Below are 17328 nucleotides of genomic sequence, written 5' to 3'. Positions count from 1 at the left end.
ACTGTTCACCTAGAATAAGTTACTTCGACCATAGCAAATAAATATAAATAGAATGGTATAAATTCCATTTATAAAGTGAATTATAATGATGTGAGAGAATTATTACATTTTATCACTGGAAATGGTATATTTGAGATTTTTGCCTCTCCAAGATGCCTGACTTTTCCTATTACTTTTCATAAGAACGCTTTGAACCTGCACATTCTGAATGCATTATCATCACCCCACCTTTTTTAATATTAATACCTAGATGGGGCAGTGACCCACAACGTTCTTCTCCTGTAATCTCAAGTCATGTTATAGGAAAGATTTAAAACCAACTGCTTTTGGCTGTATTGAAACTAATTGTATCGCATTAATACAGAAAAGCTTTTCAGTGCATGAACTCAGTAATGTGTGAACACAAAACTGGGAAAATCTGTCTGAGTATGCATTCAAAAGTCTGATTGTCATGAGTAATCTACTTCAGTTCATTTGGACAGTTGTCCATGTTTTGAAGCTGAGCTTGGCTGAATCAGCTGGCTCAACTGCTGATTGAGATGATGATAGCAATAAAAATTGTAACAGCAAATCCTGGCACAAAGCTGTCCTTGGGAAAGTGATCAGTCATATCCCATCTTTGGCTTTGATCCTCCACTGGGATCTTCCAGAGCAGAGCCCAGACTCAGGGAAGAAGTTAACAGATCTCTGCATTAAGCTAATGCTACTCTGCATGGAGACAGGAGTAAGTGCTACAAATTCTTTATGTGCAGGGGGGCCCATACATACTGTAAATGTTTATGGCAAGCTGTAAAAGCTCTGTTCGTTCAAAACTGGATTTCAGATCTGCTGACCTGTGGCACCGTCTGTAGTGGGGAGACACAAATGCACACTGCTGCATTTTTCTACCGGATTAAATTCTGAATCTAGACTACTATGTGACCAAAGACAAAAGGGAATAAAAAGTTCACAGGCATGAATACCTGTCATCATGTGGTGAAATGACTTGCAGCCTCTGTTGAAGAGAGGCTCGAGCCCAGAATAATACAAGAACAATACAAACTGGCAGAAATATATGGGAAACTTGGAAGGTGCCTACATGCACAATGTCTTTTCAGCAAGCCAATGCTACTGGTCTCACTCTGAGCACTTTTAAATGAAAATAGTTTAATATAATAATAAAAAAACAGAACTGTAAGAGGAAGTGACAGCTGCTGCAAGTCAATTTCAGTAAGAGTAGTTCCCTGCTGATAAAAACTGGCACATCTCCACCCATTTTAGTGTAACTATGTGGATTAACTTTGCTTGAAAATCTGGCCCAATGTTTTGAATAACTCTAGAGCTACATGGTAATGCAGAGAATGAAGACACTAATGGCTGAGGAACAGGTGTACTCACAACAGCAACAACAACAAAAAACAGTAAAAGGAAAACTAATTGAAGTCCATTAAACAAATGGACAACCTATCAGTGTTTCAGTGTACCTGATTTGAGGAAATTCTAACACTTCTGTCATGAATGACCAGAGGTTTGATACAGTGAGTAACATGACAAAAATGCCCTTGTACCATGTATGACCTTAACAGAACATCCCATTCAGGTACCATGCATTGCCAGGGCAGATCCAACCCTTTTTGGATGGCAAGTGATAATTTTTCTTGGTGATGTTCACCGCAGTATTGTAGGAATACCGTTGACTCAGTATTCCTACACAGACATATTGTGTGTTTTCTACCTGTAAACATATGCAGTTATCTAAATTACATTTTAAAAACTGTATTAAAAAATGAAATGGAAAGATAACTGACCATAGAGTTCCACATATTTTGCCTCTGGTATAAAGTTTTAAGAACTTATTTTAAAAGACAAAGGAAACAGAGATTTTCAGTACCAGATGTCTGGGAAGATCCCATTTGGATTTGAGCTACTTAAATTTGCAATCATGTATTTATACATCTAACAGAGCTTCTGTTTCCCCTAGAATCTGAAAATTAACTAGCTTTGTAGCATCTTCCTTGATCTGCCACCCGTGCCCTGAGGATTAGAGACTCCACCTGAGCTTGTTTTACAAGCATAACAGAAAAAATTAATCTCTGCTGGCAGCGATCCCACTGGGATACTGATGAATAATGATATCCCTCTCTTGCTGCCCTCTCAGTCCACTAGAAAAGCCACTCTAACCCAGCAACGTGGAAACTGCTGAAACCATTCCAGCTGTGGATTAGCAGGCAGTCAAGCATCCATCTGTTCTGTGTGAATCAAGAGAAAGCAAACACACATTCTTATAGCTAAAGAAGTATTCAAAATTAGCATCTTATATGACTGCATATAGTAAATATTAAGACAAGCATATGCAAAAGAAATAAATAATCTAATGTCTATACCTCATGTTGTTTAGATTTGCTTGCTGCCTTAAGTAAGTGATAAAACAACTGGAATTCATCTCATTAACCTAAAGAATATTGTGCATTCAATGATCTAGTACATTGAAGAGAAAATTTCTTAATATTGTATACATCAGCTGTACCTAAAAATATTTTGTAAGTAGAAATGCATGTACACACTAAGTAAACACAAGCAAACAGAGTAGCATACCTTCACCTTGACAGGAGAAGGATTTAAGAGACCCTTTGTGAGACGGATTTTAGCCATTTTCTCACCCTCTTAGGCGAGAGAAATAGACTTGATACATTTTATCTTTCTAAAAACTAATAGTTTGAATCATCTCTGCTGTCTTGCTAGCCTTTTCCACTGCAATACAGAAAGGAAAGGCAGTGGGAAGTTGACGTGTGGGCAACCCCATCAAATTGTTGATGTCTGATTTGACACTTCCATAGGAAAATGAACAACAACCTACTATAAATTTTCAGTCAAACCATCACAATCCCAGATAAAATTAAAATGATTCTATGACTGTGTAATTTGACAGTTTTCACATACAACAATTCCAATATTTCACCACTTGCCTGGCCCACATTCATTAAGTTGCAGAGGTGAAGAAAATCTGCAACTGTTTGTTCTCTAAAAGCAAGCTTTCTATGCTATACCAAATTTACAAATATACATATACATAAACTTTTTCAAATGCTAAGAAAAGCTAAAAAAAAAAAAAAAGAAAAGGAAAAGAACGAGAAGAAGAAAGAATCTATATGTAAATAGGAAAATGCCAGTGTCAGATACTTCATTAAGGACCAATCAGTAATCCTCTTATGCCCTTTTTTTTTAACTACTACACTAAAGGAACAATATAGGCTGGATACCAATCTTCTATGATGTAATTGTTTCAGTCAAACCAATTCTTATCCTGATATTTCAGTTCCAATCAGAGCACAAGGTACAAAATGCCATCTTCTTTCTTAACGGCTTTACAAGTCTGAGCATTAACTTCTCTGCTGACAGAGAAAAATGTTTGTGTGCCTTTAAACAGCAGTCAGTAGGGACAAGTTGGTGTCACAAAGTGAACTGAATTCTGTGAAAACAACTTCATCACCAATATAACTGCTATAATTTATAGTACAATGATATAACTCCATCAAAAGCAAAGGCAGTAACTAGAGTCCAGAGAAAATGAACTGTGAGCTGCAGAAGGCCCAAGTTTGCCTGTCAGGCTTTAATTACAAATTGTGAGGCACAAAGTACGTAGAATTTGTACTGACTTTCTAAAGGCACACCACGCTTGTAAAACTCTCATGGAGTACTTGGGGCATGAGAACCCACGGTCACTTATCAAAGCAGCATTATATATTATAAAATTGTCAGCTTTACCTCAGTAAAGATGCCCTTTAGAACTTTAGTTTTGTCTCAACAAACACAAACATTATTTCAACAAATATACTGTATATTTGAAAACGGAGCCATATGACATGATGGCTGAAAAGAAGTCATTTCATTTTTAGTTTGATTACTTTGCGAAGTACTGGCTGCATGTACACAACTATGCATAATGACTAACTGGCAAGTGATAGGTAAGAGACTTTTGTGCTAAAATAAATAAATAGTGCATGGTTGAATTGCCTGCAGCTTTAAGCAGTCAGCTAAACCAAGCTTGATATAATATCACTTAACTTGCTTCTAGCAGGTACCCCAAGGACAAGCGCTAATTTGCCACAGATGGCAGCCAGTGTTCACATTTGTAAGTCCCAGATCAGGACAGTACTCCTATCGACCTCAGCAGATATAAGTGCAATAATCTCCTGGCTCATCAAAATAGTTTTCATGGGTAAACATGATCGTTTTGCTGCTACAACTGCAGCTGTAGGTCCTGTTAAAGGAATTTATTTCCTCATTTTTCTGACAGAAACAGTTAATAAAGCAGCTGTTGAAATGCGGACATATCCTGAGGCTACTGGCTTCTACTACCACAGCTATACACACTTTCACAAGTTTTTCCCCTGGACACTGCATGGCAATCAAAACAACTTAAAAAAACACACCCCCTCCCGCCCAAAACCCCAAGCAAAACAAAACAAACCCAAAAAATACCAACCCAAATCAAACAAAAAAACCCAAACAACAAAAAACCTGAAGGTATCATATTATTTTCAAGACAACAGTTCTTGCCTTATGGCCTACCTGGTGGGGAATGTACATCAGGAACCTTTAACTTCATCTTTAAAACAGTTTTGTTTTAACTTTCCTGACTATTGATTCAGATTTTTTTGAACTGGCAAGTAAAGACAGGAGTAAGTAGATAAGGGGGGAAAAAGGAGGAGATCAGTTAATCAGAGATTAGAAAGGCATGTATATTCAGGATAGGAAGGTCTTCTATTTTCTGGTTTTGAAAGTAATACTTTCTTATTGATGACATAACAGTGAAAGACTTATGCCATGTTTCGTTAGCTGTCAGTGGTGGGTATTGTTATCTTGATTCCAACTGATTGTGTTTTTCAAGAAAGATGGGCAGCATATGATGCTTTCAAAGTAAAAATCAAACAATTATTTGGGAAAAGAAAAATAAGAATCATCATGTCATAATGTTAGAAAAAAATTACTATATTCAAGTACTACAGCAACATTCAAAATTGCTCCATCTACTGGGACTAGAGGAAAATCAAGACAAATTTCATGTTTGAGTATTCATGTGTGTAAGTACTCTTTCTGCTAAGCACAAAATATTTTGAATACACTGGATATAGATGATGAAATTTGGATGCTGTTAAAATTAATGATAGCATTTTGTTCTATTTTCATGAAATCAAGTAAAATTTTAAAATTTAAACCATTTTATTAAATACACTATGATACTATCTAGATGTTCCAAGTGGGAAATGAATCACAAATGTTTTAAAATATTAAAATCCAGAAAATATAGGCCATATAAAAATTAAGTAAATGATTCTGTTTAGCATGAAATTAAGTAAATGTCTCTGTTTAGCATGAAATCTATGCATTGAACAGTCCTAGGTATGGATTTATTGTGAAGAAAAGATTTAATGGGAGAAGGTAACAGTTTTATCCTATTATAAGGAGTCACTGAACATATGCATAATGGCTGAGGCCTGTTCCTATTTGGAGAGTGACCACAGCAGCCATGTTTATATTGTTGAGAATGCATGACATATGTGAAACCAAATACGTAACTTCTTTAAAAGTTAGCATGTAACATAATTGCCTTTCATTTGACAAAGTTTATGAAATAAAGTATTTCTATTCTTGACACTTAAATGCCGTATTTTAAAAGAATAAACTAATGAATACAGTCTTGCTGTATTATTATTGCCTTGATGAAAATTGTAGTAGCACCTTTATTTCCTTCTAAATTAAATGTAAATTCAAATGAGAAAACGACTGACTTAGGAAGAGTGATGTAATTTATTTCTGAAATTGCTCACAGAACAGAAAGGCAGCTTTATATAATATACTAAAAAATTCCCAAACCCAATGTTTCTGATATGGCTTGCAGTGAAAATAATACACAAACCAACTCACATTAGCTTGCTCTTGGACAATATTTTTGTAACTTATTAATTCCTCCTTCCCTAGCATCTAACTGGAGACCAGTGGAAAAGATGGTTTATCACTGAGTCATAAACCTTTGTGAACCCTTCATGGGAGACTGAACCAACAGCTTTAAGACAGAATCCTGCTACAGAAATAAAATTACTTTAGGCTGAGAATGTAAATATTCACAAAGACTTGCGTATTTCCCTGGTTAGACTACGATGTGACAACGATGATGAACAGAAAATAAAACTATAGGTTAACAGAGTTGCCTAGAATCTCATAATACAAATATGTAAAAGATAACGAAAGACAGATAAGGCGTTAATAATTTTACTCTTTTGTTATCTATGTATCTGGGACAGAGGGCAGCTGTTCCATGAACCTCCTACTTTCCAAATTTGCTGTTCCAGCTACCCAGATTTTCTGCCGAGTTCTGAAACACTTGGTCTAATACAAGCCAATGTTAACAAAACCATGTCAGCTATCAGACAGAAATACAGGGAAGAGTGGATACCAAACTCAGAAGTCCATGTTGATATCACAGAAAGATGGATACCTATGCCCCAGGAAAACACAAACCCCAAGCTCTTCTGTTGCTAGGCTCCCCAGCTAGAAAGAAACCCATTTACATGAGTTTTACATGAAAAGAAGCAGTAGGCACAAGGAAACCAATCATTTATCTCTTCTAAGTAGAATTCAGAAACAGAAATAAGGGACAACAAGCAGATAAAACAAGGGCTGAAAGATGGTAATGTACTCCCCTTCGCTGACCAGTATGAGGAGATCTAACAAAGTATTTGAACTGTAAATGAGAATATTATCCAGACAACTAGATAAAAAGACCTCTGTTCCTCAAGGAACAACAAACCTACATTTGATTTTAAAAAGATTTGTGGTGACTGCTGATTTAGTACAGAAAATGACAAAAATCACCCCAAAGTATCTCACACTGGTTTTTTACCCAGACCTCTGCTCTAATCTCTGCACCTAACTTTCAGAACAAAAGGAAACAGTCTTTAGATACCTCAGGGAAATCCAGCCTGTCAGTAATAATCCATGGACACTTTCTCATCGATAATACTTAATGCAAGAAGCGCCATAACTCAACAGTGAATAAGCTCATTTGGATTATTACCATCTGAAGCACGGTTAGGAAAGTTTTAAAGAAAGCTCTATGGAAAAGCATCAAACATTTTCTCTCAGAAAAATTACAGGTCCACCAGCACAAGTCAGTTACAAAAGTAAATGAATCTGAGCTTTGCCTGCTTACTGCAAACCCAAGACAGATTAAACATCTCGTGTACAGATTTACTGAGAGGAGAGGGAAAGCGTGAGGGGATTGTACCCCGTCTATTTGTATCACTTATGACTGTATACGGCCAACATGACTGTGGAGCTGTTCCCATGTGCCATGTTCCTGTTCATGTTATGGACACTTCAACCCCTAAACCATACCGAAAAAAATTCATTTGATCTTGCAAAATGCTGGCAGAAGATCAAATGAAAAGATAAAATAAAAACAGATAAAATAAAAACAGAGAAAGGAACTGGAAAAGGCTATGAATGGTCTTGACTGCTAAGTGGAAACAAATCTTGCTATCAAGTGACTTTTTTGAGAGATCCATCAGCAGTGGAAACAGAATGACTCAAAACTTCTCTTTCAATGAGTTGCAAAGATTCACTGATAATTCATTGCTGAATGATCCTGAATACTGAACCCATCGGCATGGCAAAATATCAACCTGAAACTCAAAATCCCTTAATCAAATTAATTTAAAACCCTTAGTATGATCATAAATTTCTGAGTTCTTTTTACTGGTTTTGTTTTAAACAAACTCTTGCTCCTTTTAAATTTACACATTTACAATTTAGTATATATGCCATTTCAAACAACAGTATTTTCTTTGTTAAAATTGTACACTTCTGCTTTCTTTATATACATCAAACAACTTGTAAATATCTAAAGGTTTGGAAGATTATGGACAATGCTAATAAAAGGACCCACATGTCACATCTACAAAATCCTGCAAGTGCATTTGAGAAATGTTTTGGATGGTTATTCTTAAATAACACAGTCCAAAATTCAAAATTTTAAAACTGAGTGATCAGCAGAGTAATCACAATTAGAATCATGTTTTGCGATGATAACAGGCCTTTTGGTACTAGCTACAGCTTTCAGTTCCAGCATCATTAAGAGATTCTTCAAATTACTTTTTAAATGTCCTTTTCTCTCAGGATTTTCACTTATACCTAATTAGACTATTTACCCCATGCCATGTAATTCCCTATTGCCAAAACTGCTAAATGCTTCAATAAGAAGGAGGAGGGCACCAGTGGAGCGAGGCAGATGAACTGTCATTGGTTAACAATAGAGGTGTGAAGCAACTGCTGTAATTATAAAACTCATTAATTCACAGTGTTTAGGGGAAAAAAAAAAAACATTGGCAATAACTCTGCTGAAATGCAATTCTTTTCAACACTACATCAGACTGAAAAAAACCCCTTTCAATTTGCACCTTAAACAAGACGCAATAGTAATTCCACTAGTAATTACGAAAATCAACTTCTGCATAAAAAGTAAGGAAAAATTGTCAGCTATAATGGCATCCAGCATTCATACAGCCTTTTCATCTTTCAAATTGACAAGTGGCACATTTTGACCCAAACTGATTTTATTTTTAGTCTCATTCCTTTTAAGACTGTAAATGGACAACTTCCAAGTCTATATTTCCAGACAAAAAATTAGAAAGAATTAAAGCAAGATTAATGAATTTTAAGTTTTACAATCTCTGCCCAACAGTAGGGCATTTACCTTCACGCTTCATGGATAAAAGCTGTTGCAGTAGATGAGGAGCTCTCAGATAAAACAGACAGCACTAGATTCTGCTTCCATCATTCATCTTCCATGTGCTGCTCACCAGCTTAGACAGTATCATTAAATGTCCCCCATTTCTGCTAATGCTACTCTCAAGGTTTCCCTGTCCAAATTTGTCAGAAAAAAAATTCTGCAGTTTCTAGGTGGAGAAAATTTTCTCTAGAGGGAAGTGATTTTAAAGAGACAGCAGCTGGAGTAAAGCTCTCACCTTGACTACTCAGCATTATATTATTTGACTTCTGTTCACCAGTGGATATTCATTTTTAAAATTTCACTTATTTTACATACAGCATATATAGGAATTGTGGTTGATTAACGTTTTGAAGTCAGCCAAATACAGTGAATTTCATTTCACATAATTGGTAATGTTTTCTGACAACAGAACAACAGATACTGTAGGACCAGTGATAGCAATTCCCCTATTTAGGCTCTCTAACACTTGCCATTATAAAAGATTACTGTGGCCTTTATTTCTGAGCTGTAACACTCCGAATGTTTGCAGCAGGTGATTTAAATTAATCAGAAAGAAAGTCTCTGTACTAGAAAAGTGGTTTTCCTAGTGACATAAAATGCTGATCAGGTTTTGTTGAGATGCAAACTGTTGAATCACACTATTTAAATTTTTCCTCTTGTATTTCTCCTTAGGGAAATTTTGGCAGCATGTCAAAATGATAATGAATATAAAAGTAACATACACAAATACTACAAGATGAGACGCTAGATTTTGAAGTTAACACTTGGAAATGAGAATATTAAAGAATTTGGGCCACTTGTATAATGTATATAATGCAAAGAGACTACAATCATAAGTGGGCAGAAATAAGTTATCCTGGATAATACTCAAGCACTTCTTGTTTTCAAATATGTGTGTAGGAGTGGGGTTATACCATTTTGAAAATGAAGATTTTGGTAGACAGAACTACTTAAGTACTTAAAAAGGAAAAAGAAGTAAAACCCGATTAATTTACGATGAGAATATCATGCTGCATTGTACACTGTGTCTCCAGATTTGTAGCCTAAAATCTTTTGCCTTGCATTGCACTTCTCTACTAAACAGTCACTGGACTAACTGTGAGCTGGAACTATGGCAGGTTATGACCTCAGGGATGGTGAAGGGGCTGGGAGAAGGAAAAGCAGGTGTTTTAGGAAACAGGTCTTCCCTGTACGGCTCCTGCTGTGTCTTCCGGATTGTCACAGTGCAACGTGATGGCCCTGGTACAGATTTAGGATGTTGATATGTAGTTATTATTGTGGCATTTTAGTATTATACCTAACTTAGAAAAAACAAGTTTCAGATTTGTTTGAACATCATGAAGAGGCACATGAAGAGAAACATGTGTATACAGTAATTTTGATGATTAGATGAAACATTTGAAACATCAAAAATGATTTAGCTACATTGCTCAAAACAAACAAAAAAAAGAAATTATAGATCAGGGAAGAAATGCCTTTTTTTAAATTTTGGGGTTGTTTTTTCATGTACTTCTAAGTGTCTTTAAAAGTCATGAGTTAAATGTTAGTTAAGAAAATAGTAGCACTCACTGTCAGAATTAAGAGCAATTCTTCAATACTGCTTTCAGGTTTCAGCTGATCTTTGAACATCCCAATAGTTGGATGCTTCAAATAGTAATAGGAAGCAATGCGGCCGTATGTCAGAGGTTCAATGCTGCGATTATCCTGTTAGAAAAGGAATCAAAAATACATAGTTCCTACATGGTTCAATACAAATGGTTCCTACAAAACTGCGAAGTATTTTAAGACTACTTTATAAAAGAGAAAGGCAAAAATTATTTAGCATCATAATTCAGCTGCAACCCCAATTAAGCGCAGTTTTCAACATCTTACAAATAGCTCCACAGACAAACTCCAACATCTCAAATCAGGAGGATGTATTTATTTTGCTGTTCCCAACTTTTAGGAGCATGTATCTTACCAAATCTTGTAAGGCACAGATGAGTCTTACCTCCCCAATTTCAATACAGTAGGAGCCTTCCAAATCAAAGAGGGATTTCTCAACAAGGCTTGAGAGGTACTTATTCATAGTGTCGTGGCTCACATCCTCCAAGTTATAGTAACTAGATAAATTGAAAACAGATGCATCACATGAATACTTTTTACACTCTGAAGATTTTTAACAATAATGCCTTGTAGGAATACTTACAGGCTGCTATAATACACACACGTATTTGGAACAGCAAATATGCACATTAAACAATTAAACACAGAACTATTCCCTTATATAGTCTGACAAGAAAATCAATTCTTAAATGGTTTGTGGGAGTAACCAACATAATACAAACATGTACATATGAAAAGATGGTAATTTATCAGTCTATTAGTGGAAAGGTTGATACAAATGAACTGGACTGGCTTCATTTTATTAGTGGGAAAATATTTCTCATTGCATAAGTATATTTGCCTGATTATGACAGTGAACAAGCAATACTAACACAAATAACAGTATCTTAACTTCACGGGAAAGGAAGAAAACCCACCAAGCATAGCAACTGTTCTTATATCCTGGAATTCTGAAAATAAAAACTAGGCAATATAGTAACACCTCTTGAAAAAGTAACCCTACACTAATCCAAATGTTGGTGTTTGTTGTTACATTTCCATGTCATATTATTCTCAAAATTAAAATCAATTAAAAAAAAATGGTAATTGTCAATGTGGTTACTTCACATGTTCATTTTCACATAAAATTTTTTAGGTAAACTATATATAGTAACAATGGTTCTTAGTTATCTGCATGAAGGAAAAATATGTATAAAGTATGCCAAAATGTATTATGCCAGCATATAAAAAATATCCAGTGACTGAAGTCTGCACTCCTTAACTATAGAACTTCAATTGTATTACAAGATTTTTACTCACAAATTAACATAAGTTCAGGGAGAGCTTTTGCCTAGAAAACTCCAGATAAAAATGTAGTAAGAACTGCATTCTAGATTCAACAAAGGCACCAATTCAGAAGGTAACAGGTTCAATGAGCAGTACAGAAAAACTGAGTATGCTCAGAAAGTTTAAAAATTCTAAATTTAAGCAGAGCAATTCAATAATGCATTTTCAGAGTGGAATTAAAAGAAACAAAAAATATGATGATTTACTGAAATGTTAGAAAGTACAGTAAAAAAGGTTGTTGCCACTCATTTAATTCTGCAAAATACTCTCACACAAAAAGACTACTGAGATTGCTGCAGTAATGAAAGATTCTCCTTTGTTCATACTACCTGCTTTGCTAAAATTTCCTCCTGTTACAAATGTACTCAGCATCCCCATTGGAAACAACCTCACATGCTGTAGCAAGGAGTAGGTTCTTTCAGCGTTATTTTGTGCAGGTGAACAATAGGCTGCAAAACCAGTGTGCTGAGATGTATTTTCACTGATTTTACATAGTCACAGCTATACCTGAGTTAGTCTTTTAAACTCCCTTTACTGCCAATGGAGAGAAACGTGTGCTTGCAGAATGCTGTTCATCTGATATTTTTTATACATCTGCTTTAGGATGAGGTGAAATGTAATCACCGACTGAAAAAAAAAAAAAAACTTCAGACAATCAGTTCAGCTGTTGATGCTACATTTGGGCAGACGAATCCCATTCTCTGATTTAAGCTGTATTTTGTTTACTGTAATGCTGCTGTTAGCAAACTTCAAGAGATGGAATTGCATTTTCATATACTGCAAATATCCTTCCATGACTGTTTTATTAATAGAATCCGATTTGCTTTATTATTTTCTTAAACAGAGTTTTTAACATTTATCTTTTTGAATAGCAACAGCACAACTGAAAAAAGGCTGCATAATAAATGGCAGTTTAGACATTTCCAGATTTTTCCCCCCCTTGTGATTAATCCCAAATTATGCAGTTAATCCTCTGATTCTTTGAATGTTCACTTATAATTGGGTAAAGTTGGAGTAAAACACTACTAACATAAGAAAAAGATTTAAAAAATCTGTTCTGATAGCGGGAAATAATCAGCTACATTAGACAGCAACAAAGTGTACAAATATGGTCACAGAGTACTGAACTCTGGTATTTTATAGGGATTCATGCTGAGATGATCTCAAATATTTAAAACATAGCTATTGCCTAAAAGAAAACAAAACAAAGAATTATTTATATTGACTAAAAAGTTTTATGTGGAAGATAGCCACGCATTATCAGCCTTGTGCAAAGAGAATTTATTTGTAGCACAAGGACTCTAGCATTATTTTCAATGTAACTTACTTTTCATGAAAGTCCTGTTTTAAATTTACTGAGGTAATACAGTAATGTTAAAAAATGGTCAATATTTCCATCTGCACCTTTTATCTGCCTGACATCTTTTCACTGAACACATTTAGAATCTGTTTATTAGCAGAAATTACTTTATAACATTTTGTTTACCTTCTGAAAATAATTGAGCAAATTAACTACACAAGTTGTTTAAGGATATGAGAAGATTTTCTACTTTATACATCTAAAGCACTAATGATTCATTAGTATTTCTCTCTAAACTGAATATAACACCACTTAAATGATTATAATTAAGACACTTTGTTGTCCCATTATTCAGAATTTCACCAAATCATTTCAGCACCATTATTTGCAGTATCACAACACTGATGATGAATACTGATAAAACAAAGAAAGAGATATGGGCAATACACTGAAATTCTTTTTTAAGACTGTAATTTAAGACACTAATTCAAACAGATTTTATCTTGTGCTCTGCCCAATTTGCAGTATTTCACACTGCAGTCGTAATCATTAAAGGCATTATAATACCTTTTAAAAATTATGTGAATTTTAGATTTTCTGATTGTGGGTATTTTTTTGTCAGAGGAGTAAATATCTAGCTGCCTAGTACAAATAAAACAATGTAAAAAAAATCTTAAATGGTTTGTAATCTTGAGTAAAGTGGTACCAGTGTGTTTTAAATACTATCTATAATGGGGTAAATATAATTTTGAGCACACTCACAGGAGCTTCTTGGTCACTCAGCACATTTTCCTCTAATAAAAAGTAAAGCCATTCATCTAGAAAGACTATGTCAAAATCATTAGTGAAAACGGAGGTATCATGACATTAGACGGTATTTTGAATGCACAGGCGTAAATGCAAGTTGTATTTTGCATGTTGGTATGCTCCAAGTATAAAAACCACATCGTATGTGAGTTCCTCTGTGAAGCTATATTACCTAACTATTTAATTACATATAAAGAATAAAAACAATGCAGTTTCATGCTCACTGCATTGAATCATCTAGTCATTATTTTCCCTTTGCTATAAACAGACAGCCTACCTTTCTATCAGCACACCATTTCATTTATTTCACAGTGAAGCCCAGTTTCACAATAATTGACTTGTCAGAAGCTCTAATTTATGAGGCTGGGCTCTGTAAGCCTTCTCCTATATTGGACTCAACCTGCACACAAGCAGGGTTGAATATTTACAATGCTGTTAACAGGTGCTGAGTTGTTTAATGATTCTAATAGCCAGAAGCGTACTGAGAAAGCCAGCGGGATCACAATTACAGGCTGTTTGAACACAACAATTACTCGTCCCCTGAGAGGTGTGAAAGTCAAAGGCAGTTTTATCCTAACAGCATCTAGCACATGGGCTAGACAGGCTAACTTCCATTAGTAGTCCTTTGGGAAAAAGCAATAACAAACCCCTAGGTATCATAAAAATTTACAAAGTATGTAAAATTTAAACAATCAAAAACTGAAGGAACTTTTTATTGTCTTATAAATAATATATTTTAAATCCCAAACCTCGTAGAGCTTAGCAAGAACAACAAACTGTGAAACATGAACTTATTTCTCTAATCTAAGGAAGTGTGGAATTTCATCAGCTAAGAAAGACAGAGAGACGTGCAGGAACATAAAATGTAGATGAAGTTACACAAAACATTTAGTATTTAATGTGAATGGTAGCAATAATTTCCTGTTTAGCTTATGTAAACCTGACCTGAGATCTCTTTGGGAAATTTTTCATCAGCCTTGAAATGGTCTTGCTATAACTGTCAGTGCTGTGAAGTCATTTGTTACAGCACCATGTTTTTTATGTTCAGATTATACGGTAGTAATAGTGACACACACAATGAAAATTGGCAGCAGAGTCAGCCAAAAACACTAGAAGAAAAAACTTGCTAGCCGAAGGCCTTATGAAACAAATGCACAAAAAAAGATGAATACACAGCATTCTCTTGATAGCAAGAACATGTGTTTTCTGAGATCTTGCAGCCCTGAATGCAGAATTTCATTATGAACAAGTATGGGGGAAGCACAAATAGCCATTTTTGTAAATCTCTTCACTGCAGCCATCGTGTTCACCTTCACCATCCTGTGGCCTTCAGTAGCTGCCAACTACAAATGGTACCACAGAAATGGTACCGAGTCTGCGGCACAACTGATGGACCTTCACAGCCAGAGAGCTATGAACCAACGTGCCAACTCACTCCTGTTGTTAAGGCACCACGGACTGACTCCGGAGTCCGCGACTGAGTTGTTACAATGCATTACTGCACGCACAATACTGCAGGCAGTAACCTCTATTTGCATTTTACCTGTATTTTCTTGCATTCATATATCCGCTTCTGCCAGGTATGGGAAATAGATACATTACTATCTTTTATCGGTTTTTAGTAAATTGTCCATTGTGGTTATTTAAGAAGATCAAAAAAGGGTCCAGTTTCTCTGACATCAGTGAGGTATTTGCCTCCACATCAGTGCTTCTAATTAAAATATTTACAAGAAAGTTTGCTTCCTAAGATGCATTCATAAAATGAGAAATCAGAGGTAACAAGCACATGTAAATTTGCTTACATAATGACTGGGCATTTCTTTTTCCTATGATATCCCAACAGATAATTTGTACAGGTAAATAATATCCAAGAGTAGGAAGACAAATATATGGATTTGCTTTGGGCATGGTGAGATGTGGGGTCTTCAGCTTTGCATTCTCACTTAAGACTGCAGCAGACTGAGGAAGAGGAGGTGGCTCAAATACTCAGCAGGCTGAGGCTTCCCAGACCAAGAGAACCAGAAAATAACTGTGAAAAGTTTGGTAAAAGCATACCAAGAACTGCATTCCTGCACTTTTCACATCACTAAGACCCTAATAATTCAAAAGAGCACGCTCTTGTTATGCAATTCATAATAATGCCTCTAGATACTATTTACGAAGTATATATACAGGCACATAAACATGACCCTAAAAGAATCCACCCTGAGAAAACTCAAAATGGGGATATCAGAAATTACTCCAGCGTAATAAATCTGCATCTTTTTAGCTTCTGTTCTTAGTAGGTACAGCCAAACTTTTTCATTTTATCTCTTAGTCTTAGTTAATTTAACTTTATTTAGTAGTCCCCTTTTCTGACATAATTCCAAACTATCCCTAAATTTCTGAATAACTGATTTTGCCACTGAAATACATATAATCTATCCTGACTGGTTGATATTAGCTGTCATACCAGAAACAATATCGGAACAGTACATAATCTTGATTTGGATGTTTTATTCACATATGGTTAGACATGTTCAGCTAATCATATTGAAAAAAGGAAATTTAAAATAAAATACAAGTGTTCGATGATAAGAGCATCGGAGATAATTTAATTATAATTTATGCTACATTATTTTTTCACTCCAGTAAACTTTGTAAGATTAAGATAATGTGAAAAAAAAGAACCCTTAAAAATACTTCTCAGAATGAATTACTAAAACAATTTTTTCAGGTCTTCACAAGGAATTTACACAGATAGCCGATTTTATAAGTGTGTATGTATACACACGCTCTCATATATATTTATAAATACATAAAAAACAATACACATTTTACCAGTGATGTGATGTGTGTGCTCTCAGAATATCTAAAACTTTACTTTCCAAACGAAAACTGATTCTGCTTAACTTTACATATGTTGTAAATTTCTACTTCTCTTTTATTGCACATGTATCTGGAAAAGATCATAACCTGATTTACAGAAAATGTTTCCCGTAGCCATTTCTCTTCTATAGAAAGGTGCCGATTATAATCTTTTATAAGGGTGGAAGAATGAAATAGTCAAGGAATTTCAGCCAAGGAAAGAAGTCTCTCAAAATAGCCCCTTTCAAAGAACAGGGCACCTTGCTGATCTGTCTTGTATGATCTTGACTAAGTAAAGAACATATTGACTAAAGTTGTATGTGGAAAGAAGAGCACGTTGTAGTACTTGACTGAAGTAGCACAGAAACTGCAAATTCAAAACCCTCTACATTTAGGAATAATTGCTTTGAGAAAGGGAAAGAACAAGGAAGAAACTGGATATTGAGGCTGATAAATTATGAGAAAGAGTTTTATTCGGACCATTCCTCTCATTTGCCCATCATCTCTTGAACAACATGCACCTGGCTAGTCAGCGTGCCTCTGAACAAAACTGGCACTCAGCTACTCCACTCCCCCAAATTAACAGCTCAATTATAATACTCCTCTTAACTAGAAGAGTTAAAATTCATTTCAGAGATTTCAAGATAGAGGTGTTCATCAGAAAAGAAAATGA

General features: G+C 35.2%; 1 protein-coding gene across 4 annotated transcripts in view; it reads right to left on the bottom strand.

Annotated features, from left to right (window-relative positions):
• Positions 1-17328, bottom strand: part of ASCC3 (activating signal cointegrator 1 complex subunit 3) — a 263881-nt gene that overhangs the window by 30288 nt on the left and 216265 nt on the right. For all 4 annotated transcript variants that reach the window (XM_065835259.2, XM_065835258.2, XM_071806703.1 and 1 more), the window contains exons 35-36: positions 10761-10872; positions 10340-10474 (exon numbers count right to left, since the gene is read on the bottom strand). In XM_065835259.2, the coding sequence (XP_065691331.2) occupies positions 10340-10474; positions 10761-10872 (247 nt within the window). The remainder of the gene's footprint in view (positions 1-10339; positions 10475-10760; positions 10873-17328) is intronic.

This window comes from Patagioenas fasciata, chromosome 3 (genome assembly GCF_037038585.1).
Source record: "Patagioenas fasciata isolate bPatFas1 chromosome 3, bPatFas1.hap1, whole genome shotgun sequence".
Taxonomy (NCBI): domain Eukaryota; kingdom Metazoa; phylum Chordata; class Aves; order Columbiformes; family Columbidae; genus Patagioenas; species Patagioenas fasciata.
This window is presented reverse-complemented; position numbering and strand designations above follow the sequence as displayed.